The sequence below is a fragment of the Elgaria multicarinata genome, chromosome 3, assembly GCF_023053635.1.
Source record: "Elgaria multicarinata webbii isolate HBS135686 ecotype San Diego chromosome 3, rElgMul1.1.pri, whole genome shotgun sequence".
Taxonomy (NCBI): domain Eukaryota; kingdom Metazoa; phylum Chordata; class Lepidosauria; order Squamata; family Anguidae; genus Elgaria; species Elgaria multicarinata.
The window spans coordinates 157,955,253-157,982,622 of NC_086173.1; the positions used below are offsets into that span (position 1 = coordinate 157,955,253).

At 46.0% G+C, this 27,370-nt stretch overlaps 2 protein-coding genes across 2 annotated transcripts in view; both read right to left on the bottom strand.

Annotated features, from left to right (window-relative positions):
• Nucleotides 1-27,370, bottom strand: part of LOC134395624 (zinc finger protein 397-like) — a 284,784-nt gene that overhangs the window by 3,836 nt on the left and 253,578 nt on the right. The window contains exon 2 of the mRNA XM_063121783.1: nucleotides 3,343-3,469. Coding sequence (XP_062977853.1) covers nucleotides 3,343-3,469 — 127 coding nt within the window. The remainder of the gene's footprint in view (nucleotides 1-3,342; nucleotides 3,470-27,370) is intronic.
• Nucleotides 11,924-23,567, bottom strand: LOC134396177 (zinc finger protein 397-like). The gene is made up of 4 exons (XM_063122582.1): nucleotides 22,907-23,567; nucleotides 18,438-18,440; nucleotides 16,292-16,418; nucleotides 11,924-14,478 (listed from the first exon to the last, which is right to left on the bottom strand). The coding sequence occupies exons 1-4, from the start codon at nucleotides 23,525-23,527 to the stop codon at nucleotides 13,223-13,225; spliced, it is 2,007 nt and encodes a 668-aa protein (XP_062978652.1). The 5' UTR covers nucleotides 23,528-23,567; the 3' UTR covers nucleotides 11,924-13,222.

Sequence of the window (27,370 nt, forward strand, 5' to 3'; positions counted from 1 at the left end):
CTGCTCCTGCTGGACTCTTCCCCACCCCCCACAGGGCAAACTGCCATCTTGGCCCTGTGGGGAAGAAGAAGGACCGAGGGGACAGGAGCAGGCAGAAGTAACATCAGGGCCTGCTCCTGCTGGACTCTTCCCCCCCCCCCCCCACACAGAGCAAACTGCCATCTTGGCCCTGTGGGGAAGAAGAAGGACCGAGGGGACAGGAGCAGGCAGAAGTAACATCGGGGCCTGCTCCTGCTGGACTCTTCCCCCCACACACAGAGCAAACTGCCATCTTGGCCCTGTGGGGAAGAAGAAGGACCGAGGGGACAGGAGCAGGCAGAAGTAACATCGGGGCCTGCTCCTGCTGGACTCTTCCCCACCCCCCACAGGGCAAACTGCCATCTTGGCCCTGTGGGGAAGAAGAAGGACCGAGGGGACAGGAGCAGGCAGAAGTAACATCGGGGCCTGCTCCTGCTGGACTCTCTCTCTCTCTTTCTCTCTCCTCCCTCCCTCCCTGACTCCTTTTCCTTGTGTGTCATGTCTTTATTAGATTGTAAGCCTGAGGGCAGGGACTGTCTTTTTTGCTAAGTGTAAGCCGCCCCGAGAGCCTTTTTTGGCTGAGGAGCGGGGTATAAGTATGATAAATAACTAAAATAAATAAATAAATAAAATAAAATTCTTTGAATAAGAAATAGATTGAATATACAAATGGGAAGTATTGAAACACCCTGATGTATAGCCCCATATCTTTGGCCCCATTTCCCAATTTGGCCTTTTTAGAAATCACTTTTTAAATGTGCTTGAAACCCACTTGAATTTATTTATTTATTGCATTTCTATACCGCCCAATAGCCAAAGCTCCCTGGGCGGTTCACCTGCATCAACTGGTGCTTGTATGAACTGGTGCTGGGTTTTGATATGTCTTAACTGTTATTTTTATATGTTATTGTATTTTATTTTGGAATTATTTTTTTCATCTTGTCCGAGGATGAGGAAGAAGACAGAAGATGTGGTGATGGCTACCAATTTGGATGGCTTTGAAAGGAGGTTGGATAAATTCCTGGAGGAGAAGGCGATCATTGACTACTAGCCCTGATGGTTGTGTGCTGTCTCCAGTATCCGAGGCAGTAAGCCTGGGTGCACCAGTTGCTGGGGAACATGGGTGGGAGGGTGCTGCTGCACCATGTCCTGCTTTGTTGGTCTTTGGTCAACAGCTAGTTGACCACTGTGTGAACAGAGTGCTGGATTAGATGGAGCCCTGGTCTCTTCTTAGGTTCTTATGCTTATAAAACCATGCCTTGTGTGAATGAACTGGATAGAAAGAACAGTTTCTCCTTTTCACATATTAGAACTTCTAGCCATCCCATAAAATTGATTAGCAGACTACAGGAAGTACTGCACAGAATGCACAAAAGACTGATGGAGCTCACTGCTACGTGATGTATTGAGGACTAGTAGCACAGATGGCTTAAACATGAGGATTAGATCAATTCACGGAGGATACATCTATCAATAGCTTTGGGTCATGAAGGCTCAATGGAAATGCCATGCTCAGAGGCAACATGACACTGAATCCCATTTGCTGGGGAGCCACGACAGAAGAGGGCTACTGCTTTTAAGCCCCGCTTGTGGATATGTAGCTAGCCACTACAGGAAAGAGGATGCTGAACTAGAGGGATCCTGTGGGCACCTTCGTACATTCATAGAATCATAGAATAGTAGGGTTGGAAGGGGCCTATAAGGCTATTGAGTCCAACCCCCTGCTCATTGCAGGAATCCACCTTAGAGCATTCCTGACAGATGACTGCCCAGCTGCCTCTTGAAGGCCTCTAGGGTGGGAGAGCCCACCACCTCCCTAGGTAACTGATTCCATTGTCATACTGCTCTAACAGTCAGGAAGTTTTTCCTGATGTCTGGCTTCCTGTCACTTGAGCCCATTAGTCCGGGTCCTGCACTCTGGGAGGATTGAGAAGAGATCCTGGCCCTCCTCAGTGTGACAACCTTTTAAGTATTTGAAGAGTGCTATCATGTCTCCCCTCAATCTTCTCTCCTCTGGGCTAAACATGCCCAGTTCTTTCAGTCTCTCTTCATAGGGCTTTGTTCCCAGACCCCTGATCATCCTGTTTGCCCTCCTCTGAACACGCTCCAGCTTGTCTGCATCCTTCTTGAATTGTGGAGCCCAGAACTGGACGCAATACTGAAGATGAGGCCTAACCAGGGCCGAATAGAGGGGAACCAGTACCTCGCATGATTTGGAAGCTATACTTCTATTAATACAGCCCAAAATAGCATTTGCTTTATTTGCAGCCACATCACAGTGTTGGCTCATATTCAGCTTGTGATCTACAACAACTCCAAGATCCTTCTCGTTTGTAGTATTGCTGAGCCATGTATCCCCCATGTTGTAACTGTGCATTTAGTTTCTTTTTCCTAGGTGTAGAACTTGGCGTTTATGGCTCTGATAGGGGAATATCCGTCCTTTATGGAGTCATGAGGAATTTTGAGACATCAGCACTAGTATATCTATCCCAAAGCACATCTCACACCTATTTGCATGTCTGTCAGTGAAAATACTTCGAATGACAGAAAAGGGCAAAGCCTGCCATGCTTAACAGTCCCAGCAGCGTTACTGGACAGGGTCATGGGTCTAAAAGGATGGAGAGAGAAAGGAGGTGGGAGTCCAGCGAAAGAACGTTGAGGGAGAAGTTACCTGGGGAAGGAGGGAAGGGCTGGCTCAAATACAGCCCATTTCACCACATTTCCAGACAGCTTCTCAGCACTGGGTCCATAGTTCATTTTTAAAAACTGGGAATGGGATAAAGCCCTATTTATAACTTGTTGCTTTTCAGACATAGAATCATAGAATAGCAGAGTTGGAAGGGGCCTACAAGGCCATCAAGTCCAACCCCCTGCTCAATGCAGGAATCCACCCTAAAGCATCCCCGACAGATGCTTGTCCAGCTGCCTCTTGAAGGCCTCTAGTGTGGGAGAGCCCACAACCTCCCTAGGTAACTGATTCCATTGTCGCACTGCTCTAACAGGCAGGAAGTTTTTCCTGATGTCCAGCTGGAATCTGGCTTCCTGTAACTTGAGCCCGTTGTTCCGTGTCCTGCACTCTGGGAGGATCAAGAAGAGATCCTGGCCCTCCTCTGTGTGACAACCTTTTAAGTATTTGAAGAGTGCTATCATGTCTCCCCTCAATCTTCTCTTCTCCAGGCTAAACATGCCCAGTTCTACATACACATTCAGAATTTGAAAGAGGACCCCTCTTTCTATCTACCAACTCCTTCCAGTACTCCAAATGGAAATCAGTCCGGGTGATGTTTACAGGGTTTTCTGGACTTGAGTTCAAGAGCTCCTTACCCAACGTAGCAACATTTCTGCATTCTTCCTGCAGGACTTGCCAGACGATGGTCTGCTGGCCCGGCTGGGTCAGACTCCGCTTGACCAGCTGCAAAGACAGGCTAGTTTCCTTGAGCTCCGTTGGTTCCTGCAAGCAGGAAAAAAAGACGGCCATGAACTCCCCTTCAGATTTTGTTGCAAGAGAAAGACTGCAAAAGATTACACACTCGCTCACCCTGAACAATTAATTTTACAACCATTAATCCACTGATAAATATTCAGTGAAACAAATAAAAAGAGAAAATTGCTCCTCTACCTGCCTGAGACTTGAGATCTGATGGAGGAGCCCTTCTCCGCATCCCACCAGCGCAGCATATACGCTAAGACGGGACGAGGGAGAGGGCCTTCTCTGGGGCGGCACCCCGACTGTGGAATGCCCTCCCCTTGGAGGCCCGACTGGCACCAACACTGATTTCATTTCGACGCCAAGTAAAAACACGGCTTTTGAACAAAGCCTTTAATAGTTAAATTCACTAAGATGGCACATTGTTTTAACTGTTTTAATTGTTTTTAAATTATATATTGTTTTAACTTGGTTCATGGTTTAATTTGTTTTTAGCTCTGTATATTTGTTGTTTTATACTGTATGCTTTTATCTGTACGCCACCCTGAGATCCTAATGATATAGGGTGGGGTACAAATGTTTTAAATAAATAAATAAGTTTACAGATACTGTTTTGCAGTACCCTATATTTGAGAACCCAGAACCCAGTCTATAACATTTATTTTCCTTCAAGGAACCCAAGGTTTGGACCATAATCCTCCTCCTCTCCATTTTATCCTCACAACAACAACCTTATGAAGTAGGTTAGGCTAGGAGTCTGCGACCAGCTCAAAGTCACCCAGTGAGCTTCCATGGCTGAGTGGGGGACTAGAACCTGGCTCTCCCGACTCCCAGTCCAACACTCTAACCACTTCACCACACTGGCTGTGGGTCTCTGGCTGAGATCTAATGTATACTTGAGAGAGCGCATGTTGCCTTTTAAACATTCCCCCAGCTGCTTTAAGATGAGCTGATCCCATGGAGCTGGGTCTGCACTGAAAAGAACCAACAATACAGCCAGCTGTTCAAGCATCTGACTCATCCTGACCTTGTTCATAACAGACTCACCAGAATATCACATACCTCTTTCACACCAGTTTGGACCATTTCCTCTTCTTCAGGAGGAAGCAATGAGCTGGCAACGCTTGGGCATTTAATTCCACTGCCTGCAAAAGATGAAAGAAGGGATTTAGAAGCATTTGCTGTTTATTTTATTTCTTATTTATGTGTTGTTTTCAGCCTGAAATGCCCCCCTCTCCAGGTGACAAAAAAATTAGAACATCAGAAGAGCCCTGCTGGATCAGACCAAGGGTCCACCTAGTTCAACACTCTGTTCATAAAGTGCCCAATCAGCTGTTGACCAGAGACCAACAAAGCAGGACATGGTGCAACAGCACCCTCCCACCCATATTCCCCAGCAAATGGTGTATATAGGCTTCCTGCCTCAGATACTGGAGGTAGTACAGAACCATCAGGGCCAGTAGGCATTGATCGCCTTCTCCTCTAGGAATTTATCCAACCCCCTCTTAAAGCCACCCGAATTGGTGGCCATCGCTACATCTTGTGGTAGTGAATTCCATAGTTTAACTATCAAAACATATAAAACAATATCCTAAGAAACAATTATCAAAATAAGCCCATTAAAAACAGGAGCAAAATACCTGGCCTTTTCAGACAGTATGCCAAGCCATGGTTAGGCTGCTAACCTTTTTGAAGTCAGTAGTTAGTAAGCGTGTTTAAACCGTGGTTATGTAGCCACCATGGTTAGGAATGGTTCACACGACACGCTAAGCCATAATGTTTAGTTCAAAATGCTTAACCACCATGGCTTAGCGTGACGTCTGAACAGGGTCTTTGTGACTCCTGGGGCACTTGCCGGCCTTGAAGCAGGACAGAATCCTTACCGAATGCATTGATCTCCACTGGGCAATTCTGCTTCCCTCCTTTGAAGAGTTGTGCTTTCAGATGTTTGTAGGGCTCTTCCTGTGCAGCCAGGGAGACAATGCTCTCCTCCTTCATTGGCCTCTGAAACAGAGAGGATGATCCCACTCAGAAGAGAGGGACTTTGCTAGAAAAGTAACTGTTAAGGGCAAGGGACACTTTCTGCTCATGGATCTCAGGATCTCCTTAGTTCTCAGAAGCTGTTTCGAGGTCAATTAAGCTACTTAATTATGAACCACGTGTAAGATTTAGAACTCCCCCTCCTGTTATTACAGCCCCTAGGCCTAGCTGCCAGAACTGTCAAACAGAGGAGGTCCAGGATCTCTTCTTGAACATCCCAGAGAAAAGGACTGCAAAGGGTTTGACTTACTGAAAACTGATTACTACAACTGTGTAGCATTGCCACACTAAAAATAGTCATTGTAAATGGCAATACTACATGGCTGACGTGCTCTTATTTGGGATGCCATTCAGCAGATGGGAGTTAAACTGGTTCGGAGAGTTTCAGCTGGGCTATTTGTTATCAGTTCTATCAATGTTTAACTGTAGATGGTTCCAACACGCAAATGCACATTCTGTGCAATGTTACAGTCTTTGGAAATTAAAAACGAACATCTTACCTGCCACTGTCCTGTCTCGGCCTCTTTCTGGCTCAGGAGGAAGTCCTCAGCCAGGGCCACAGCATGGGAGCAGGTGTCCGGCCCTCCTGCTCGGATCCAGCCCTGGAGGTCCACTGGCAGGCTGGCCAGGAACTGCTCCAGGATCAGCAGCTCCAGGATCTGCTCCTTGCTGTGTCTCTCCGGCTTCAGCCACTGCCGGCAAAGCTCCTGGACTTGGCTGTGAATCCTTCGGGGGTCTCTGACCTCCTGGCAGCAGAATTGCCTGAAGTGCTGGCGCTGCGCCTCCATCCTCAGGGCTTCCCCTCGCAAGATGGCCGCCTTCACTTTCCCATAGTCCTCCTGATCTCTGGCTTCCAGGCTTCGGAAGGCCTCTTCTGCTTCCCCGCTCAGGGCTGGCAGGAGCCGGGCCGCCCACTCTCCTCTAGGCCACCGGCAGGCCTTGGCCACTTGCTCAAAGGAGGCCAGGAAGGCCTTGGTATCTTCCCACGGGGCAGCCTCTGGCACCACTGAATTTCGCCCTCCTGGGTGAAGAGGCTGCAGTGTCCTCAAGAACTCTTGCCATTGAGCTTCCCAGTGGTCTTTCATCCCCTTGGATGGTTTTCCTTTGCTGTCTTGTGATGCTGCCCTTCCTGGTCGCTCTGTCATATACTCAGGCTGAATAGCACTGGTGTCTTTTCCTGCTCTGACTGGTCCTTCTTCTAGTTCTGGGCCTGCACATGCTTCCTCCTTCATCACTTTCTCTCACGGCTCTTCACAATCAAATCTATAGTTAAGAATATTTTCAAATTAGATCACTTTCAGTAGAAGAGATAACCAAAATTTAAGAGACGTAACAAAGTTTATAAATAAATAAATAATTTTGGAAAACCAGCAGAAATGTACTAAGATTTATAAACTGCTTTTAACATATGGCATGGGGCAGAATACTATAATAAATTCATTTCATAGAATCAGAAGAGTTGGAAGGGACTTTCAAGATTATTCCAAATGTGTTCTAGCTAAAACTAACACTTCATGCATCTGAGGTAACAGTTCCAAGTCAATGATGGCTGACTGAGGAATGCTGGGAGTTGTAGGTCTTTTTTTTATCCAAACATGCATAAGATTGTGCCTTTAATCTCTTGAAACTGCAATCCTACTAAAGTTGGGTGAGACATTTACTCTGGTGTGCCTCCCCTGCCCCAATTTTTACTTTTCCCCCTGATTCACCTCTCCTGAAACTGAAGGTGGAAACTGCCAATATTTGCCATTGAAAATCCATAAATTTTCCAGGTATACGGTTCCATGAAAGAAAGAAAACCCGAATATGGCGAAAGGCACACATACAAGTAAATACAATGTTAAAATACATTCAAGCATACTTTGGTATAAAAATATGTGCATGAGAAAAATGTGCACAGAATGCATAAATCTGAAAAACGCACACAGAAATAAGTATGGCTATCTGTGCAATAAATATATAAATATCCCCATACAGTGTGAGCTCTGAGGTAAAAAGACTGTCATTTTAAATTTTAAATGTTTAAATATTGGAATATAACATATTTTTAACTTTGTATATTTCTATTTATAGGTTTTAAATGTATATATTTTAAATTTTGTAATGCCGCCTTGAGGCCCAACATTGGACAAAAGGCGGGTAATAATAATAATAATAATGAGAATCTTGTCGAAATCAACTTTGACAGGTCTGCCCATCCCTAAATCCTCCTCACACTTACGGAATCGAACTTTTTTGTGAGCAGACGTTCCGCACACCGCTGGGTTAGCTTGCAAGGCCAGACACCTGTACCTCAGAGTAGACCCATTGGTCTTTCCTGCAAGTATAGGACTGTGCCATAAGACTTTCAAGTACTACAAGTCTCCCTTGAGTGTTTTCTGTGAATAAGCTTGAACCACCAAGGAAAAGATGCTTGGCCTTTGAGCTTCGCAAGTGTTATAAATCTTTGTTCCCTTGAGCTTGTCAAAAAATGACCCTAAAAATCCTCCCTGTACTGTGGGGACAGGGGGGAACATGGGGGGAATAGGACTTAGCTCCCCATTGCAGATGTGGGGGGAGGATGAAAGACTAAAAGAATTGTAGTCCACTCTGATTATCACCACCCTATTAGTAGGGTGACCATATAGAAAATAGGACAGGGCTCCTGTATCTTTACCAGTGGTGTAAAAAAGGGAATTTCAGGAGGTGTTCTTTGTAGGCATGCAGCACCTGGTGAAACTCCCTCTTCATCACAACAGTGAAAGCTGCAAGAGCCCTGCCCTCTTTTGTATCTGGTCACTCTAGTATAGCTCCTGCAGCTTTAACTGTTAAGCTGTTAATAGGCCCATATTGCACAGGGGAAGGCAGATGGAGAATGTTGAATCCTACACACACTTACTCAGGAGTGAGTCCCACTGAACTGCATGGAACTTACTTCTGAATAATTTTGGCTAAGAGCATAAGAACATAAGAAGGGCCCTGCTGGATCAGACCAAGCGTCCATCTAGTCCAGCATTTTCTTCACACAGTGGCCAACCAGCTGTCAAAGGGAAACCCATAAGCAGGACATGAGTGCAACAGCACCCTCCTGCCCATGTTCCCCAGCAACTGGTGTATGTACCACACTGCTTCTGATACACAAAAACATGTACGGATTTCTCTGTGGAGAAAAAAATATCCTCTACGGGGGGGGGACGGGACTTCGTGGTGGAAAACTGAGAACCCTGTAGAGATCAAGTCTGGCAGATCTACCTATCCTTAGACTAGGGTGACCACATGGAAAAGAGGACAGGGCTCCTGCATCTTTAACAGTTCTACTGAAAAGGGAATTTCAGCAGGTGTCGTTTGCATTCATGCAGCACCTGGTGAAATTCCCTCTTCATCACAACAGTAAAACCTGCAGGAGCCCTGCTCTCTTTTGTATTTGGTCACTCTAGTATAGCTCCTGCAGCTTTAACTGTTGTTAAGCTGTTAATAGGTCCATATTGCACAGGGGAAGGCGGATGGAGAATGTTGAAGCTACTCGAAACAACCCAGTAACCCTTATCCAGTGCTATATTACCCCCATATTGCTGGTAGGCACTGAGGCAGAGCAACTTACACTGAAATCCTCTTTCTACTGAGAAGTCTTACTCCCAAGTAACGTGCCTCCAGGATTGCAGCCTAAAGGAAAGCCCTGGGCCCCTCAATAGCATGCAGCCCCTGCAGCGCTCTTGCCCCGGCAACGACAGAGCTCGATGGAGCTCCCAAACCATACCGGAAGCGACGAGGAGGCCGGTGTGACCCTTGACTGGCTGGATTTTCTTCTCTCGGTTGTGCAGCTCCGCTTGGGGCGGCTGCGCGGGGCACGGTCCGGGGATGGGAGGCTGGGATCCCTGGACACTCTTCCCGGGGATTGGGCGGGAAGCTGCTCCTCCCTGCCCCGGCAGATCCCTGCTTTTCTCTCTGGGCTTCCTCCTCCTCCTCCTCCTCTTCCTCCGTTTCTTCCCCGTGGTTTGGAGGCTGAGCTGCGGAAGCAGGCGGCGCTTTCACATTCCTGCCCTCTGCTGGGCGACTCCATTGTTACAGATCTCCCCTTAAGGATGGAAAAGATTCCTTTACGCACACTGGCGGATTTCTTGTAGCAGAAGTGTTTTCTTCCAATACATAAGTTAGGGTGACCCTATGAAAAAGAGGACAGGGCTCCTGTATCTTTAACAGTTGCATCGAAAAGGGAATTTCAGCAGGTGTCATTTGTATATATGGAGAACCTGGTGAAATTCCCTCTTCATCACCACAGTTAAAGCTGCAGGAGCTGTACTGCGACCAGATACAAAAGAGGGCAGGGCACCTGCAGCTTTAACTGTGGTGATGAAGAGGAAATTTCACCAGCTTCTTCATATATGATGCCATGCTTCTCGCCTGCCCAAGGACCTCCAGTTCCCTTACTCGGCTTCGTCCTTTTTCTTCTGCTGCCCCTTACGCCTGGAACGCTCTTCCAGAACACTTGAGAACTACCAACTCAATCACAGCTTTTAAAACTCAGCTAAAAACTTTTCTTTTCCCTATAGCTTTTAAATATTGAGTTTGTTCTGACTCTATACTGTTAGCTTCACCCTACCCGGTGCCTGTTTACACTTCCCTGTGCCTGTTTGCATTCTCTTTCCCTCCTTATTGTTTACTACAACTTTATTAGATTGTAAGCCTATGCGGCAGGGTCTTGCTATTTACTGTGTATAATCTGTACAGCACCATGTACATTGATGGTGCTATATAAATAAATAATAATATATACAAATGACACCTGCTGAAATTCCCTTTTCACTACAACTGTTAAATCATAGAATCATAGAATAGCAGAGTTGGAAGGGGCCTACAAGGCCATCGAGTCCAACCCCCTGCTCAATGCAGGAATCCACCCTAAAGCATCCCTGACAGATGGTTGTCCAGCTGCCTCTTGAATGCCTCTAGTGTGGGAGAGCCCACAACCTCCCTAGGTAGCTGATTCCACTGTCGCACTGCTCTAACAGTCAGGAAGTTTTTCCTGATGTCCAGCCGGAATCTGGCTTCCTTTAACTTGAGCCCGTTATTCCGTGTCCTGCACTCTGGGAGAATCGAGAAGAGATCCTGGCCCTCCTCTGTGTGACAACCTTTTAAGTATAAGATACAGGAGCCCTGTCCTCCTTTTCATAGGGTCACCCTACCATAACTCCTTAAAACGCACAGAAGCAAGAGCTGCTGGCGTACCAAATACCTATGCAGATTTACTTGGGAGTAAGTCTTTGTTTAGTTTTAAACCAGCGGAACCTACTTCTGAGAAAACACTCATAGGCATTGGAAAGATAAAACCACACTGCCTATAATGCAAAATAATGCTATTTTGGGTTGTATTAACAGAAGCATAGCTTCCAAATTGCACAAGGTCCTGGTTCCCCTCTATTCGGCCCTGGTTAGGCCTCATCTTGAGTTATGTCCAGTTCTGGGCTCCACACTTCAAGAAGGGCGCAGACAAGCTGGAGCGTGTTCAGAGGAGGGCAACCAGGATGATCAGGGGTCTGGAAACAAAGCCCTATGAAGAGAGACTGAAAGAACTGGGCATTTTTAGCCTGGAGAAGAGAAGACTGAGGGGAGACATGATAGCACTCTTCAACACGGAATAATGGGCTCAAGTGACAGGAAGCCAGATTCCGCCTGAACATCAGGAAAAACTTCCTGACTGTTAGAGCAGTACGACAATGGAACCAGTTACCTAGGGAGGTTGTGGGCTCTCCCACACTAGAGGCCTTCAAGAAGCAGCTGGACAACCATCTGTCAGGGATGCTTTAAGGTGGATTCCTGCATTGAGGAGGGAGTTGGACTCGATGGCCTTGTAGGCCCCTTCCAATTCTACTATTCTGTGATTCTAAGTACTTGAACGGTTGTCATACGGAGGACGGCCAGGATCTCTTCTTGATCCTCCCAGAGTGTAGGAGAAGGGAAGACTGAGGGGAGACATGACAGTACTCTTCAATACGGAATAATGGGCTCAAAATAAAGGAAGCCAGATTGAAGCTGGACATCAGGGAAAACGTCCTGACTGTTAGCGCAGTATGACCATGGAATCAATGACCTCGGGTGGTCATGGGCTCTCTCCCACACCCTAGAGGCCATAATTATGTACTTTCAGCCCTTAGAAGTTTTTAAGGCCAAGCTGTTAGCTCAATTATTTGATGGGATTCAAGGCAGGACTGATGTCAATCTAAAACCCCAAGAAACTATGCTGTCCAAGTTTTTTAGGCAAATCTTTGCTGCCCCCAATCTGTGGGTTCCAAATGCCACCTTGAATTTGGAAGTTGGTTTTGCTTCTACTTTTGCCACAAGCTTGGCTTAGGACATTTGGCCACGTGGGCTCCTGTTGAATTTAGCCCCCTCAGGGTTGCTCCCTAGCTGTCAATCGCAGGTTGTGCTCTTTCGGCCTTTCACCACAACAGTGACTAACTCTTGGCGGTAGTAAAGTAAGAGATTTATTCAGGCAGTTTTAATGAAAATGAACCACGGAACAGTGCGTCCACTGTGAGAAAATTATGTCCTTGGTATGACTTTTTTTTCATCTGTTCTCCATTTCCCTCCCACCCCACAATATATTTGCTAAATTGAGTAATTCCCATATAGAGAATAGCCTTTTCAAGTGTGTGATTGAACGTACTGCCATCACTAGAAAACCATGTATGTCCATGTGAAGATGGCAATGAAATACTCCTTTTGCTCCTTTTATAGAGATTTGCTGGAAGAGTTAATTACCCCTTTATTATTAACATCACTGCCAGGGCATTCATCTGATCTGTATATATATATATTCTTCCTCACTGTGGGAAATACATTACTTATGATGACATCCTCATCCTTTTCTTTGGCTACTCTGATGTCCAATAAAAAAATGGCTGTGCTCAGACAACACAATAGTCAACGGTGGGGTAATAAACAACTGTCAGGCTGATTATCTAGGGGGTACTCCCCACATAACATGATAATAATCAACTGTGATGTGGATTAGGATCAGCATTGAGTTGACTATTACTCCACGCTGAGATGACTCACTCATCCCCCCCTCAGTCCTCCCGCTAGTATCCCATCAGCCATTGCTTCCGAAAATCTAAGCTGCCGACTGGACTAGAATGGCAGCCACTGCTTTGACCGCTCTTGCCTTGCGACTCTGTGGCTAATGAAATAACCAACGGTGGCTGAAGAAATAACCATCGGTGCCCTCCACACAACACGATAACCAATGGTGGTTCAAATAGCCAACTCTGCACAATATTGGTTATTCACATTGGTTATTTCAGCCAAATAACCAGCCATTGGTTAAAATACTCCCTCCACACAACACGATAACCCATGGTGGGTTAAATAGCCAACTGTCGACTATTTAAACCAACATTGGTTATCGTGTTGTCTGAACCCAGTCAATGTCTTTGTTGGGAGCTTCTCTGAGCTGACTTCATTCCTATCTACATTTTCTTACCAGCACTTAGGTATGGCTTTTCGTGGAAAATTCCCCCATCCCATCCCATTCCCCATGGGATATTCTTTGGGATTCTCTCTGAAGCATAATAATTGCATCTTTCAGAACGAAACTTATTCCACACTTTCATAAGGTCTCTGACCCCTGTGAGTTCTTATGTTTGATGAACCAATCTGTCCAAGAGACGTTCCTCCCACACTTCAGGCATTTGAATGGTTCCTTTCCTGCATGGATTCTGTAATAATCATTCTCTGATAATCAGTGACTTGACGTTTTTCTCACACAACAACTTTCACATGGTCAGCATGAATTCTCTCATGTTTCCTCAGATCTCCTCTATGACAGAACCATTTTCCACACTGAGAACATTTGTATGGTTTCTCTCCGGTATGAATTCGCTGATGTTTTTTCAAATGTCCACCCTGATTGAAACTTTTCCCACACTCAGAACACGTATACGGCTTTTCTCCAGTATGAATTCTCTGGTGGTTTTTCAAATTTTCACTCCGGCTGAAACTTTTCCCACACTGAGGGCACTTGTACGGTTTCTCTCCAGTATGAATCCTCTGGTGGATTTTCAACTTTGCTCTTTCTCGGAAGCATTTCCCACACTGAGGGCACTTGTAGGGTTTCTCTCCGGTATGGATCCTTTGATGGCACATCAAGTTCCCACTCTTTCTGAAGCATTTCCCACACTGAGAACATTTGTACGGCTTCTCCCCAGTATGGATTCTCTGATGTACCTTCAGCACGCCTCTGTCGCTGAAGCATTTCCCACACTGAGAACACTTGAATGGTTTCTCTCCAGTATGAATTTCTTGGTGTTTCACTAATGCTTGCTTTAAAGTGAAGAGTTTCCCACACTGGGGACATTCATGCCTTTTCTCTCCAGTATGAAGTTGCTGGTGGTTTATCAAATGTTCTCTCTGGCTGAAGCATTTGCTACAATGGAAACATTCATATGGTTGCCCTTCACTTTGAATTTCTAGATTACTATTTAATAACTTTGTATAACTAAAGCTCTTCCAGCACTCAGTAGAGTTATTGGGTTTCTCTTCTGGGTGGTTACTCTGGTATTTGTTAAAATCACCCCCTTTTCCATGTTCAGAGAAGTAGGGTTCATTCCCTCCTGTTATAATTCTCTGATACTGATCAAAGCATGAATTTTGCAGAAGGTTTTCCTCTGACATGGAATATTCTTGATAGTCCTCCTTGGTTTGTATCATATCAAGCTCTGATGTGTAGTGATGCCTTCTACCATATTTGGAAAACAAGGGCAATTTATCCCTAACGTTTATTTCGGAAGCCTGGATAATCACAGCTGTAAGACCTTCTGTGAGCTCATGACAATCATTCTCTCTCTTCACTGGCTGGTTCCCCCGTCCCTCTTCGGATTTAAATCCTTCCTCGTGCATCTCAGCTGTCTCCAGCACATTCGCTTGACTTATCTGTGGGGTTGTCCTAGGCATGTCCTCAGGCTCATTTCCTCCACACTGAGAATTCTCCATCTTGACTTGATTTCCCTTCTCGTCACCTGCAGAGATAGAAAAAGGAATTCTGTACATTTTTCTAGTGACCTATTTTCAAGAGGCCGGTAGCCTTTTTCTTGGATTTTCCTTCAGCTTTCCCCCTCTTGGCCCTATCAGTGTTTCTTTCTGTCTCCATGGTCATAGAATCATAGAATAGTAGAGCTGGAAGGGGCCTACAAGGCCATTGAGTCCAACCCCCTGCTCAATGCAGGAATCCACCCTAAAGATGGTTGTCCAGCTGCCTCTTGAAGGCCTCCAGTGTGGGACAGCCCACAACCTCCCTAGGTAGCTGTTTCCACCGTCGCACTGCTCTAACAGTCAGGAAGTTTTTCCTGATGACCAGCCGGAATCTGGCTTCCTTTAACTTGAGCCCGTTATTCCGTGTCCTGCACTCTGGGAGGATGGAGAAGAGATCCTGGCCCTCCTCTGTGTGACAACCTTTTAAGTAGTTGAAGAGTGCTCTCATGTCTCCCCTCAGCCTTCTCTTCTCCAGGCTAAACATGCCCAGTTGTTTCAGTCTCTCTTCATAGGGCTTTGTTTCCAGACCCGTGTCATGTCAACTGTCTCCTTTTATCTGGGGCTGCAGTTTTTACATTATAGAACTCCAAGCACAATAGGAGGCACTCCTAGAGCGGCACTCTGTAGCCAGTGGGAAAAGTCAACTCAATGCGATGCAGAACTCCACAGAGCCCTCCACACAACACAACGGCTGTGCAGGAACTCTCCTCTGCACAGTGTGGATATTCTGCACGGAGTGTTTTCCCGCCAGACAATACATTTCTGAATCCCATTTGCTGGGGAGCCACAACAGGAGAGGGGGCTGTTGAATTCAAGCCCTGCTTGTGGACATCAGGCTGATTAATGATGGAAGCAGTACGCTTGGACTAGATGGACCTGTGTCTGAATTGCAGAACGTCACTGCCTTAGGGAGCCCTCGGGAATGTCATTTATTTATTTATTTATTTCAGAACATTTCTATACCATTGCTGCTATTCCCGCAGTTATCTCGGACTTCTTTGCAAGCCGAACAATAAACATCCTTTGCACTACAGAAGGGAGCAAACTCTGCCATGCTTAACAGACCCAGCAGTGACAGTGGACAGGGGCATGAGGCTGGAGGTAGGGAGACACGGAGGGGGCAGTCATCAAGGGAAAGTAAGTTTTGGCAAAGCTACTTGAGAAAAGAGGGAAGTGGTGGTCTTCAGAATGGGGCTGTTCACACAACACACTAACCCACCCTCGGTGGTTGTGGGTGGTTGTGAACCATTTTGTTTTTTGAACTGCGGGTTAACGTGCTGTCTGAACCCAGGGCATTTCTGCAGGGTGGCTTGTTAACCAACCTGAACAACCCAACAACAAACCATGGGTTCTCAAGGTGGTTTGTTTGAGAAAAAGAAACCGTACTGCATGGTTAAAAAGCCATCTTGTGGAGAATGTCCTGGGTTCAGACAACACACTAACACACAGTTCAACAAACAACCTGTGGTTCAACAACAATCCACACTCAGTGGTTGAGTTTGGGTTGTTGTTGTTGAACTACGGGTTGTTTATGGTTGAGTGTGGGCTAGCGTGTTGTGTGAACGCAGCCTATGCCACGCAGCTACGGCCCACATTGCCACTTTTCATTCTGTCTTTCCAGCATTTGGTATATATTTCACTCAAAACAACAGGCGATGGAATAAAACCCGTTTATGTCAGATTTCCATATTGAAAGAGTATCCCTCTTTCTATTCATCACCGCTTTTCAACCCTACAAACAGACGTTGGGTTGGCCAAAGTTTACTTGGCTTTCAGGAACTGAGTACAGGAGCTCCTTACCCATGGGATCAATGCTCTCACCATCCTCCGGCTGGACTTGCCAGACTATAGTCTTTTGGCCTGGCTGGGATGAACACGGCCTGACTAGGTGCAAAGACAAGCTAGTTTCCTTGGGATCCATCAATTCCTACAGACAGGAAAAAGGAAGTCCCCACCTTCCCCGTCAGATTTGATTGCAGAAGAAAGAAAGCAAAACATGATACGCTCACTCTGACATCTAGAACAATTAGTTTTAGAACTATCAAGCCACTGATAAATACTCAGTGAAACAAATAAAAAGAGAAAATTGCCCCACCGCTCCAACGTTTAGAAATACTGCTTCACAATGCCCCATATTTGGAAACAGATCTCTGCTTGCAACATTGACTGCCATTCTATATATATATTCGAATCACAGAAGCATAGAATTGTTGAGTTGGACGGGGCCACAAGGATCACCTAGTCCAACCCTCTGCAATGGGCAAGAAAACCAATTAAACCATCCATGAGAGGTGGCCGTCCGGCCTATTCTTAAAAACTTCCAGAGATGGAGAACCCATAACCTCTGTAGATAGACTGTTCCAGTAATAATAATAATAATAATAATAATAATAATAATAATAATAATTCTTACCCGCCTCTCCCTCTGGAGCAAGGCGGGGATAACATTAATACAATATAAATCAAATGCATAAAACTAATTAAAAGAGCATATCAAACTAATACAATATTAAAATAACAATCAGGGCACCTTAAAATTCTTAAGTTTAAAATTCATCTGAGTAGGCCTGCTGGATCTGTTGAACAGATCTTAATGTCGGGAAGTTTTTCCTTAGATTAAATCAAAATCTAGGTAGTTGTAACTTCTACCCGTTATTTTGAGTCCTAATTTCTGTGGCTGTGAAAAACAATTCTGACCACCTTCCCTGGGGCACCCTTTCATGTACCTGAACATGGCTAACACGGCTCCCCTCAGTCTCCTTTTCTCCAGACTGAACCTCCCAAGTTCCTTCAGCCTGTCCCCTCATGATCAGGGGTCTGGAAACAAAGCCAGAGACTGAAACAACTGGGCATGTTTAGCCTGGAGAAGAGAAGATTGAGGGGAGACATGATAGCACTCTTCAAATACTTAAAAGGTTGTCACACAGAGGAGGGCCAGGATCTCTTCTCGATCATCCCAGAGTGCAGGACACGGAATAACGGGCTCAAGTTAAAGGAAGCCAGATTCCAGCTGGACATCAGGAAAAACTTCCTGACTCTTAGAGCAGTACGACAATGGAACCAGTTACCAAGGGAAGTTGCGGGCTCTCCCACACTGGAGGCCTTCAAGAGGCAGCTGGACAACCATCTGTCATGGATGCTTTAAGGTGGATTCCTGCATTGAGCAGGGGGTTGGACTCTATGGCCTTATAGGCCCCTTCCAACTCTACTATTCTATGATTCTATGATTGAGCCTGTCCTCAAGTCCCTGGATCATGTTTGCTGCCCTCCTATGAACCTGTTCTAACCTGTCAATGTCCTTCTGGAAATGTGGAGCGTAGTGCTCTTTAAACTTTCTCCAAGCTACTTTTAAGATGGATCACATCCTGTGTAGATGGGTCTGCATTTAAAGAAAAGTGTTGGAACTCTGCAGCCCATGGGATCCCAATCCAGCCTTCCAGGGTTCTCTAGATCACCACCCCTCCCCCCTCTCCCCACCCCAGCTACCAAACATCACAGCTTTCCTGCAGCTTTTCTACCCCCATTCTCAACAGTTGAAATGCTTCAACCAAGGCCTAGTTACTGGCACTGAGAGCTTTAAGCTAAGCTATGCCGGTATTTTTTGGAATTCTTGCCCCATCCTTATTACCTTCGGCTTTGCCAGCTACTGGAATTCGACCCTCAAGAGCTCCTCCAGCCATTACTGAAAGTGTTTCAACATTAGGGCGACCATATGAAAAGGAGGACAGGGCTCCTGTATCTTTAACAGCTGCATAGAAAAGGGAATTTCAGCAGGGGTTATTTGTATATATGGAGAACCTGGTGAAATTCCCTCTTCATCACAACCGTTAAAGCTGCAGGAGCTATACTCGAGTGACCAGATTTAAAAGAGGGCAGGGCACCTGCAGCTTTAACTGTTGTGACGAAGAGGAAATTTCACCAGGTTCCCCATATATACAAATGACACCTGCTGAAATTCCCTTTTCAATGCAACTGCTAAAGAAACAGGACCCCTGTCCTCCTTTTCATAGGGTCACCCTATTCAACATCCCTGATTTAAAGGAACCAACCTTTGGGCAGCCAATATCCAGCATCTTACCCTGACACCTCTATTCAAAGGGAGAGGTGGGTAAGAAATAATTATATTATATTATTACATTGATTGATTGATTGATTGATTGCATTTATATCCCGCCTTTTTTCTCCAAAGAACCCAAGGCGGTGCACATAATCCTCGTCCTCCTCACCATTTTATAATCACAACAACAACCCTGTGAGGTAGGTTGGGCTGAAAGTCTGTGACTGGCCCAAAGTCACCCAGTGGGTTTCCATGGTTGAGTGGGGACCAGAACCCGGATCTCCTGACTCCCAGTCCAACCCTCTAACCACTACACCATACTGGCTCTCAATTACTATTACTATTATTATTACTATTATTCCCAAGCTAGCACATCACAAATGGACTCATCGGAATGCCACCTACCTCTCGCACACCAGTTTGGACCATTTCCTGTTCAGGAGGAAGCAATGAACTTGGGCATTTGTTCCCACAGCCTGTGAAGGACAGAAGGAAGGCTTTAGAAAGGGTGACTATATTTATTATTTTATTTATAAAATTATTCATGAGTTAGTTGTCTTTCAGCCCCAAACGGGGGTCCAAAGGTGACATACAAATTAAAATTAGGGTGACCATATGAAAAGGAGGACAGGGCTCCTGTATCTTTAACAGTTGTATTAAAAAGAGAATTTCAGCAGTTGTCATTTGTAAAGTCCTTCCTTTAATTTGTCCTGGATCTCCCACCAATCAGCTTCATCGGATGACCCTGGGTTCTAGTATTTTGAGAGAGGGAGAAAAATGTCTCCCTATTCTCCACATTCTCCACACCATGCATAATTCTGTACACCTCCATCATGTCTCCCCTCAGCCTCCTTTTTCCCAAGCTAAACCATCCCAGTTGATGTAACCTTCCCTCCTAGGGGAGACGCTCCAGCCCCTTGATCATTTTAGCTGCCCTTTTCTGCCCTTTTTACAGCTCTATAATATCCTTTTTTAGCTGTGGTGGCCAGAACTGTACACGGTACTCTAAGTGTGGCCGCACCATAGATTTGTATAAGGGCACTTACAAGATTATAACATGTACAATTAAAAGATATAAATATGAATTTACACATGTTAAAACAGAATATCTTGTAGCAAGATGGAAGGAAAGGAAGGAACGAAAGGAGTCATAGAATCATAGAATAGCAGAGTTGGAAGGGGCCTACAAGGCCATCGAGTCCAACCCCCTGCTCAATGCAGGAATCCTCTCGTGCAAGCACTGAATCATTACTGACTCTTGGAGGGACGCCAGCTTTCGCTGACGTTTTCTTGGCAGGCCTTATAGCGGTGGTTTGCCGTTGCCTTCCCCGGCCGTTATTACCTTCCCCCCAGCTAACTGGGCACTCATTTTACCGACCTCGGAAGGATGGAAGGCTGAGTCGACCCGAGCCGGTTGCCTGAAATCAGCTTCCGCTGGGATCGAACTCAGGCCGTGGGGAAGAGTTTCAGCTGCAGAAACTGCTGCTTTACCGCTCTGCGCCACACGAGGCTACAAGATGCTTGGTGGTAAAAAATGATTACATCTGGCACTTTTGCACAAATGCAAAAAGAGGGGAAGAGCATCCTGTGCGTGGAAGAGCGGAATAGAAGATGCAGCTACTCTAGTCTTCTGTAGTTGCCAGAGTCCCCTCTTCCAGAAGACTGATACAGGTACAGGAAGTTGACATTACTTTTGAAAATGGTCACCCTAAGCATCCGACAAATATAAAAGAAGCAGAACACTTTATAACTCAGGGAATCATTAGAACATAAGAAGAGCCATGCTAGGTGAGAACCAAGGGTCCATCCAGTCCAGTGGCTGCGTTCGGACAGCACAATAGTCAATGGTGGGTTAATAGTGAACTCCAGGGTTGATTATCAAGGGGATACTTCCCATACAACATGATTATAATCAACCATGCAGTGGATTAAGGTCAGCTTCAACTTGACTATTAGTCAACTGTGTGTTTGATTGACACAGCGCCCGCCCTCTCTCCACCCCAGTCCTCCCACTGGTATCCCATCAGCCACTGCGAGTTCTGCCAGCTGGACCAGAGTGGCAGCCGCTGCTTTGGTCACTGTTGCCGGAGGACTCTGTAGGCAGCCGAAATAGCCAAATCAACGGGGCAAAACAGTCCACGGAGCCCGACAGACAACACACTAACCAACGGTTGTGTGACTAGTCAATTCTGCAGGGTGTTGTTTTTCTCCGTGGGTTATTTTGGGGAAATAGTCAACCGTGGGGTGGGTTTTGCCCGACAGGCAGCACAATAACCAACAGTCGACTATTCAACTAATGGTTGACTACTTAAACTTTTGTAAACCGCCCAGAGAGCTTCAGCTATGGATCGGTATATAAATGCCATTATTATTATTAATATTAATATTATTAATAACAACAATAATAATAATACCACCATTGGTTATTGGGTTGTCCGAATGCAGCCAGTGGCCAACCAGTTGCCCAAGAGGAGCCCACAAGGAAGACATTCTAAAGCCCTTCAAGAGGCAGCTGGACAGCCATCTGTCAGGGATGCTTTAAGGTGGATTCCTGCACTGAGCAGGGGGTTGGACTCGATGGCCTTGTAGGCCCCTTCCAACTCTGCTATTCTATGATTCTATGACATGAGTGTAACAGCATCCTCCCATCCATGTTCCCCAGCACCTGGTGTACCAAAGCATACTGCCTCCAATACTAGAGGTAGTACACAGCCATTAGGACTAGTAGCCACTGATACTTGCCCTGCAAACTGATATCCAGATAACCGTTCTGCTTGGCTCCTTTGTAGACCTGTCCCTTTGCAGCATTCAAAGGCTCTCCCTCCGCACCCAGGGAATCCTCACACTCCTCTTTCAGTGGCCCCTGAAACAAAAAGGATGAACCCATTCAAAAGGACGTGGCTGGAAGAGTATCTACCACGTGTATTACCAGTCCCTGTGCACACTTACTCAGAAGTACATCTCCCGCTGTGTTCAACAGAGGCTATTGTTAAGTGTGTGCATAAGATTCCAGCCAGAAACCCACTGAGACAAAAAGGTGCAGGAGATGAGAGTCTAAGGAAGAAAGTAGACCAGACAGTGTCGCCGTGCTACAAAAGGTGCAATGCTCCTATTTGGAATGGAGTTCAGATGAGGAGGATAATAATAAATAATAATTAATAATAATAATAATAATAATAATAATAATAATAATAATAATAATAATTTCTTAGCCGCCTCTCCGATTGGATCGAGGCGGGGAACAGCAGCAAGCATAAAATACATAAAATACTGATTAAAAACATAGTATACACTGTTAAAAACATCCTAAAAGTACCCTATAATTCTACTGGATAGGCCTGCCGGAAGCCCTTCACAAGAACGTAAGAAGTGGGCCTTGCTGGATCAGACCATGGGCCCATCATCATCATCATCATCTTCTTCTTCTTCTTCTTCTTCTTCTTCTTCTTCTTCTTATTATTATTATTATTATTATTATTATTATTTCTTACTCACCCCACCCTCTGGATCGAGGCGGGGAACAACATTGAATACAAACATATAAAATACATAAAACTTATTAAAAACATAAAACCAATGCATTATTAAAATCCTAAAATCTTGTAAGACATATTAAAATGTGAGTGGGTAGGCCTGACAGAAGAGATCCGCCTTTATAGCTTTTTTTAAATTCAGAAAGATTGTTAAGTTGGCAAATCTCTCCCGGCAAGCCATTCCACAGTCTGGGAAGAGGAAGTCCTCTGGGTAATGGTTGCCAGCCTAGTTTTGGCTGACTGGAGTAAATTCTCCCCAGAGGACCTGAGTGTGCGGGGCGGATTGTACGGGAGAAGGCGATCCCGTAGGTAACCTGGACCCAAACCACGTAGGGCTTCAAAGGTAATAACCAACACTTTATACTTCGCCTAGAATCGAATTGGCAGCCAGTGGAGTGATTTTGAAGTTGGTGTAATATGGTCACCCCTAGGTGTACCGGTGACCAACCTGGCCCACCCTTCTGTTGACACCATGGCCAATATGTTGCCCACGGGAAACCCATAAGCAGGACATGAATGCAACAGCCCAAGTTCCCCAGTGATTAACATAAAGAAGCATACTGCCTCTGATACTGGATATGGCATCTAGCCATCGGGACTAGTAGACATTGATAGCCTTAAACGCCATGCATTTGTCTAACCCACACCCTTTAAAGCCATTCAAATTGGTGGCCATCGATACATCCGGTGGTAGCGAATTCCATATTGATACATGTTATTAGTTCTATTCGAATGAATGAAGATAGCATATGAATTAGGCAGGTGGAACGAAGTTATCTTAGAGAACTCTGGGCACACTCTGGTTGGATAACATTAAAACCTCACCTGCCACTGTCCGGTCTCGGCCTCCTTCTGGCTCGTGAGGAAGTCCTCCACCAGGGCCACGGCCTGGGAGCAGGTGTCCGGCCCTCCTGCCCGGATCCAGCCCTGGAGGTCCACTGGCAGGCTGGCCAGGAACTGCTCCAGGATCAGCAGCTCCAGGATCTGCTCCTTGCTGTGTCTCTCCGGCTTCAGCCACTGTCGGCAAAGCTCCTGGATTTGGCTGTGGATCCTTCGGGGGTCTCTGACCTCCTGGCAGCAGAATTGCCTGAAGTGCTGGCGCTGCGCCTCCATCCTCAGGGCTTCCCCTCGCAAGATGGCCGCCTTCACTTTCCCATAGTCCTCCTGATCTCTGGCTTCCAGGCTCCGAAAGGCCTCTTCTACTTCCCCACTCAGGGCTGGCAAGAGCCGGGCCGCCCACTCTCCTCTAGGCCACCGAAAGGCCTTGGCCACTTGCTCAAAGGAGGCCAGGAAGGCCTTGGTGTCATCCCATGGCGCCATCTCTGACATCACTGATTTCCCCCCTCCTGTGTGAAGGGGCTGCAGTGTCCTCAGGAACTCCTGCCATTGGGCTTCCCAATGCTGTGGCATCCCCCTGGATGGCTCCCCTTTGCCCTCTTGCAACATTCCCCATCCTGAAGCGTGAACTGTACTGGTGGTGGCTTTTCCTGCTCTGACTGGTCGTTCTTCTAGATCCGAGCCAGCAGGCTTTTCCTCCTTCATCGCTTTTCCCCCTCTCAAATCTAGAGTTAGAATATTATTAAATTAGATCACTTCTGGCAGAATATCTTCGAGATGACCAAGATTTAGGAAATCTAATGGAGTTTTTGAAAATAATTGGAACCTCAGAAATTTACTATCTAACATTTATAAACTATTTTTAAAATATGATACAGAATCAGTACAAGTGACAGAGTTCATGATCAAATGGGTACAAAGTATAAGTAAAAAGTATACTCTGCTGCATAAGGACATAAGGAGTGCCCTGCTGGATCAGACCGAGGGTCCATCTAGTCCAGCACTCTGTTCACACAGTGGCCAACCAGCCGTCGGCCAGGGACCAAAAAGCAGGTCTTGGTGCAACAGCACCCTCCCACCCATGTTCCCCAGCAACTGGTGCACACAGACGTACTGCCTCAAATACTTGGAGATAGCACGCAGCCATCAGGGCTAGGAGCCATGGATAGCCTTCTCCTCCAGGAATTTATCCAACCCCATTTTAAAGCCAACCAAAGTGGTGACCATCACTACTTCTTGTGGTAGTGAGTTCCATAGTTTAACTCTCCGCTGTGTGAAGAAGTCCTTCCTTTTATTTGTCCTGAATCTCCCACCAGTCAGCTCCATGGGATGACCACTTGGGGGGTTATTTCAGAGAGGGAGAAAAAGGTCTCCCTGTCCACATTCTCCACACCAGGCATAATTTTGTACACCTCTATCATGTCTCCCCTTAGCCTCCTTTTTTCCAAACTACGTAAACAATTCCAGTTGTTGTAACCTCCCCTCATAGTACTAACCTCACAGAGGAAACACCTGTAGAGCTTTCTAGAGCGACTGGGAAACAGGGGTAAGGTAGGTATCTCTGACATTACGTTTAAAAATAATCCTCATAGCTCTGGAATGCAGGAAGACTTACTTGCAAGCGGAAGAATTCTGCTCGTGACCTCTCAAATCTCATGAGCCTTTCTCTTGAGTTTGTTGTAATAAACACAGATACCTCGCTGGGATTAGAATTTCCACCATCTCTCCCTCTTCACCAGGAAGGAAAACATCCCTACACTGAGCATAATTTCTTCTTGAGTGCTATAAAAGCCTACTTCATGGTTTTCAACTTGTCAAAAAATTATGCTATCTCCAGAATTCAAGGCAGTAAGCCTGTGTGCACCAGTTGCTGGGGAACATGGGTGGGAGGGTGCTGTTGCACCATGTCCTGCTTGTGGGTCCCTGGCCGTTGGCTGGTTGGCCACTGTATGAACAGAGTGCTGGACTAGATGGACCCTCGGTCTGATCCAGCATGGCTCTTCTCATGTTCTTACGCAGCAAACTCTCCTGTACTGCAGCAGTGTGTGTATGTGTATTTGGGAATATCATAGAATCATAGAATAGCAGAGTTGGAAGGGGCCTACAAGGCCATCGAGTCCAACCCCCTGCTCAATGCAGGAATCCACCCTAAAGCGTACCTGACAGATGGTTGTCCAGCTGCCTCTTGAAGGCCTCTAGTGTGGGAGAGCCCACACTATGTGCTAGAACTGTCCAGTATTATGAGCTCATAATGCAAATAGGGCAAGAAGAACGTGAAAGAGGCTTTAAATGTTACCACAATGCAGTCCACTCTTACTATTGCGGATTACAGACTGAAGAGTGGATGGGATACGAGTGAGAAACACAAAATAACAAGATTGCAATGTAGGCCGATATTAATCGCCAACTATTGCAGAGAGCAGGATTGCGGACAGAGTATACCTTCAGGCTGCTTGAGACAACCCTAGTGCAGTGTTCTTACCCCCATACTGCAGGCAGGAAGAACAACTTACAGTGCAATCTTAGGTAGGTCTACTCATAAGTAAGCCCTGTTTCAGACAACGTGCAAACCCAGAGCTTTCCAAACTGTGTTTGGAAAGTGTGTAGGTGTGTCGCGCGAACGTATTACAATTTATGTATGTGTCCGTAGCTCTTATAAGGGGTTCGTTTAACCTCCGGTTTGCTAGTAAAACTGAATTACCGTGTCGCGAAATGATGCATGTCTAAAAAGTGTGTCACCAACATGAAAAGTTTGGAAAGCTCTGCGCTAACCCATCAAGATCACGTGGTTGGGGCAGGGCTGTAACCCGTCACACACGCTTACTTGGGAGTAAGACAACACGCTAAAACCATGCTGCTTAACCACAAAATGGTTAAGGGCACCATTTGTGGTTAAGCAGCATGGTTTAGCGTGTTGTCTTACTCCCAAGTAAGCGTGTGTGGCGGGTTACAGCCCTGCCCCAACCACGTGATTTTGATGGTCTCCCCTCACCCACCCACAGGAACAACAGAGCTCGCTGGAGCTCCCAAATCATCATACCGGAACCGACGCAGAAGCCTGTGGGACCCTTGGTTCACGCGCGGGGCTCAAACCGGGTAGCGGGGCGGGCAGCTCCAACAGGAATCCCTGGACGCCCTCCGCACAACTTCCTTGCTCGGCTGGAAAGCGGCTGCAGCTCCTCTCTTCCTCTTCCTGGTTTTTTGTCGGTGATTTAAAGGCTGAGCTGCAAAAGCAGGCGAAGCTCCCCATGGCCGCCCTCTCCTGGACGACTCGGCCGCCACAGCTCCCTCCAGCATCACCACCGAAAAAGGATGCTAAATTATTATTATTATTATTTATTTATATAGCACCATCAGTGTACATGGTGCTGTACAGAGTAAAACAGTAAATAGCAAGACCCTGCCGCATAGGCTTACAATCTAATAAAATCATAGTAAAACAATAAGGAGGGGAAGAGAATGCAAACAGGTACAGGGTAGGGTAAGCAGGCACAGGGTTATGCAGATGTACAGATCAATCGTGGCAGGAGAAGAGCCTTTCTCAAATGCATCTCATGCAACTAAAGAGGCATCTCAGGCCCACTCCGCCACGGCAACCCACTGGGTGACTTTGGACCAGCCACGGACTGTCATCCCAACCCACTTCACAGGGTTGTTGTTGTGAGGATAAAGTGGAGGAGGAGGATTATGTAGGGTGACCCTATGAAAAGGAGGACAGGGCTCCTGTATCTTTAACAGCTGTATTGAAAAAAGAATTTCAGCAGGTGCCATTTGTATATATAATATGGAGAACCTGGTGAAATTCCTTCTCCGTCACAGCAGTTAAAGCTGCAGGAGCTATACTAGAGTGACCAGATTTAAAAGAGGTCAGGTTTAACTGCTGTGATGAAGAGGAAATTTCACCAGGTTCCCCATATATACAAATGACACCTGCTGAAATTCCCTTTTCAATGCAACTGTTAAAGATACAGGAGCCCTGTCCTCCTTTTCATAGGGTCACCCTATTCAACATCCCTGATTTAAAGGAACCAACCTTTGGGCAGCCAATATCCAGCATCTTACCCTGACACCTCTATTCAAAGGGAGAGGTGGGTAAGAAATAATTATATTATATTATTACATTGATTGATTGCATTTATATCCCGCCTTTTTTCGCCAAAGAAATATACAAATGACACCTGCTGAAATTCCTTTTTCAATATAACTGTTAAAGATACAGGAACCCTGTCCTCTTTTTCATAGGGTCACCCTAGATTATGTATGCCGCCTTGGGTTCCTTGCAGGAAAAAAAGGCGGGATATAAATGCAATAATTAAATAAAGAAATAAAAATCAGAGGCATCTCATGAAGCTAAAGCCACCATAAGTTGGGAATAGCTGTTCAGTATCCAAAGATCCAAGGAGAAATCTAGCAATGGCTACTAGGCCTGATGGCTATGTGGGCTGCAGTTAC

Bases quoted from the DNA above. Each gene is read 5' to 3' on its own strand.
- LOC134396177 (XM_063122582.1), bottom strand. From the start codon at position 23,527: ATGTTGCAAGAGGGCAAAGGGGAGCCATCCAGGGGGATGCCACAGCAT. The intron at 14,479-16,291 runs GTAAGGAGCTCC...CTATCTCTGCAG, and splicing joins TGAGAGCATTGATCCCATGG to GTGACGAGAAGGGAAATCAA.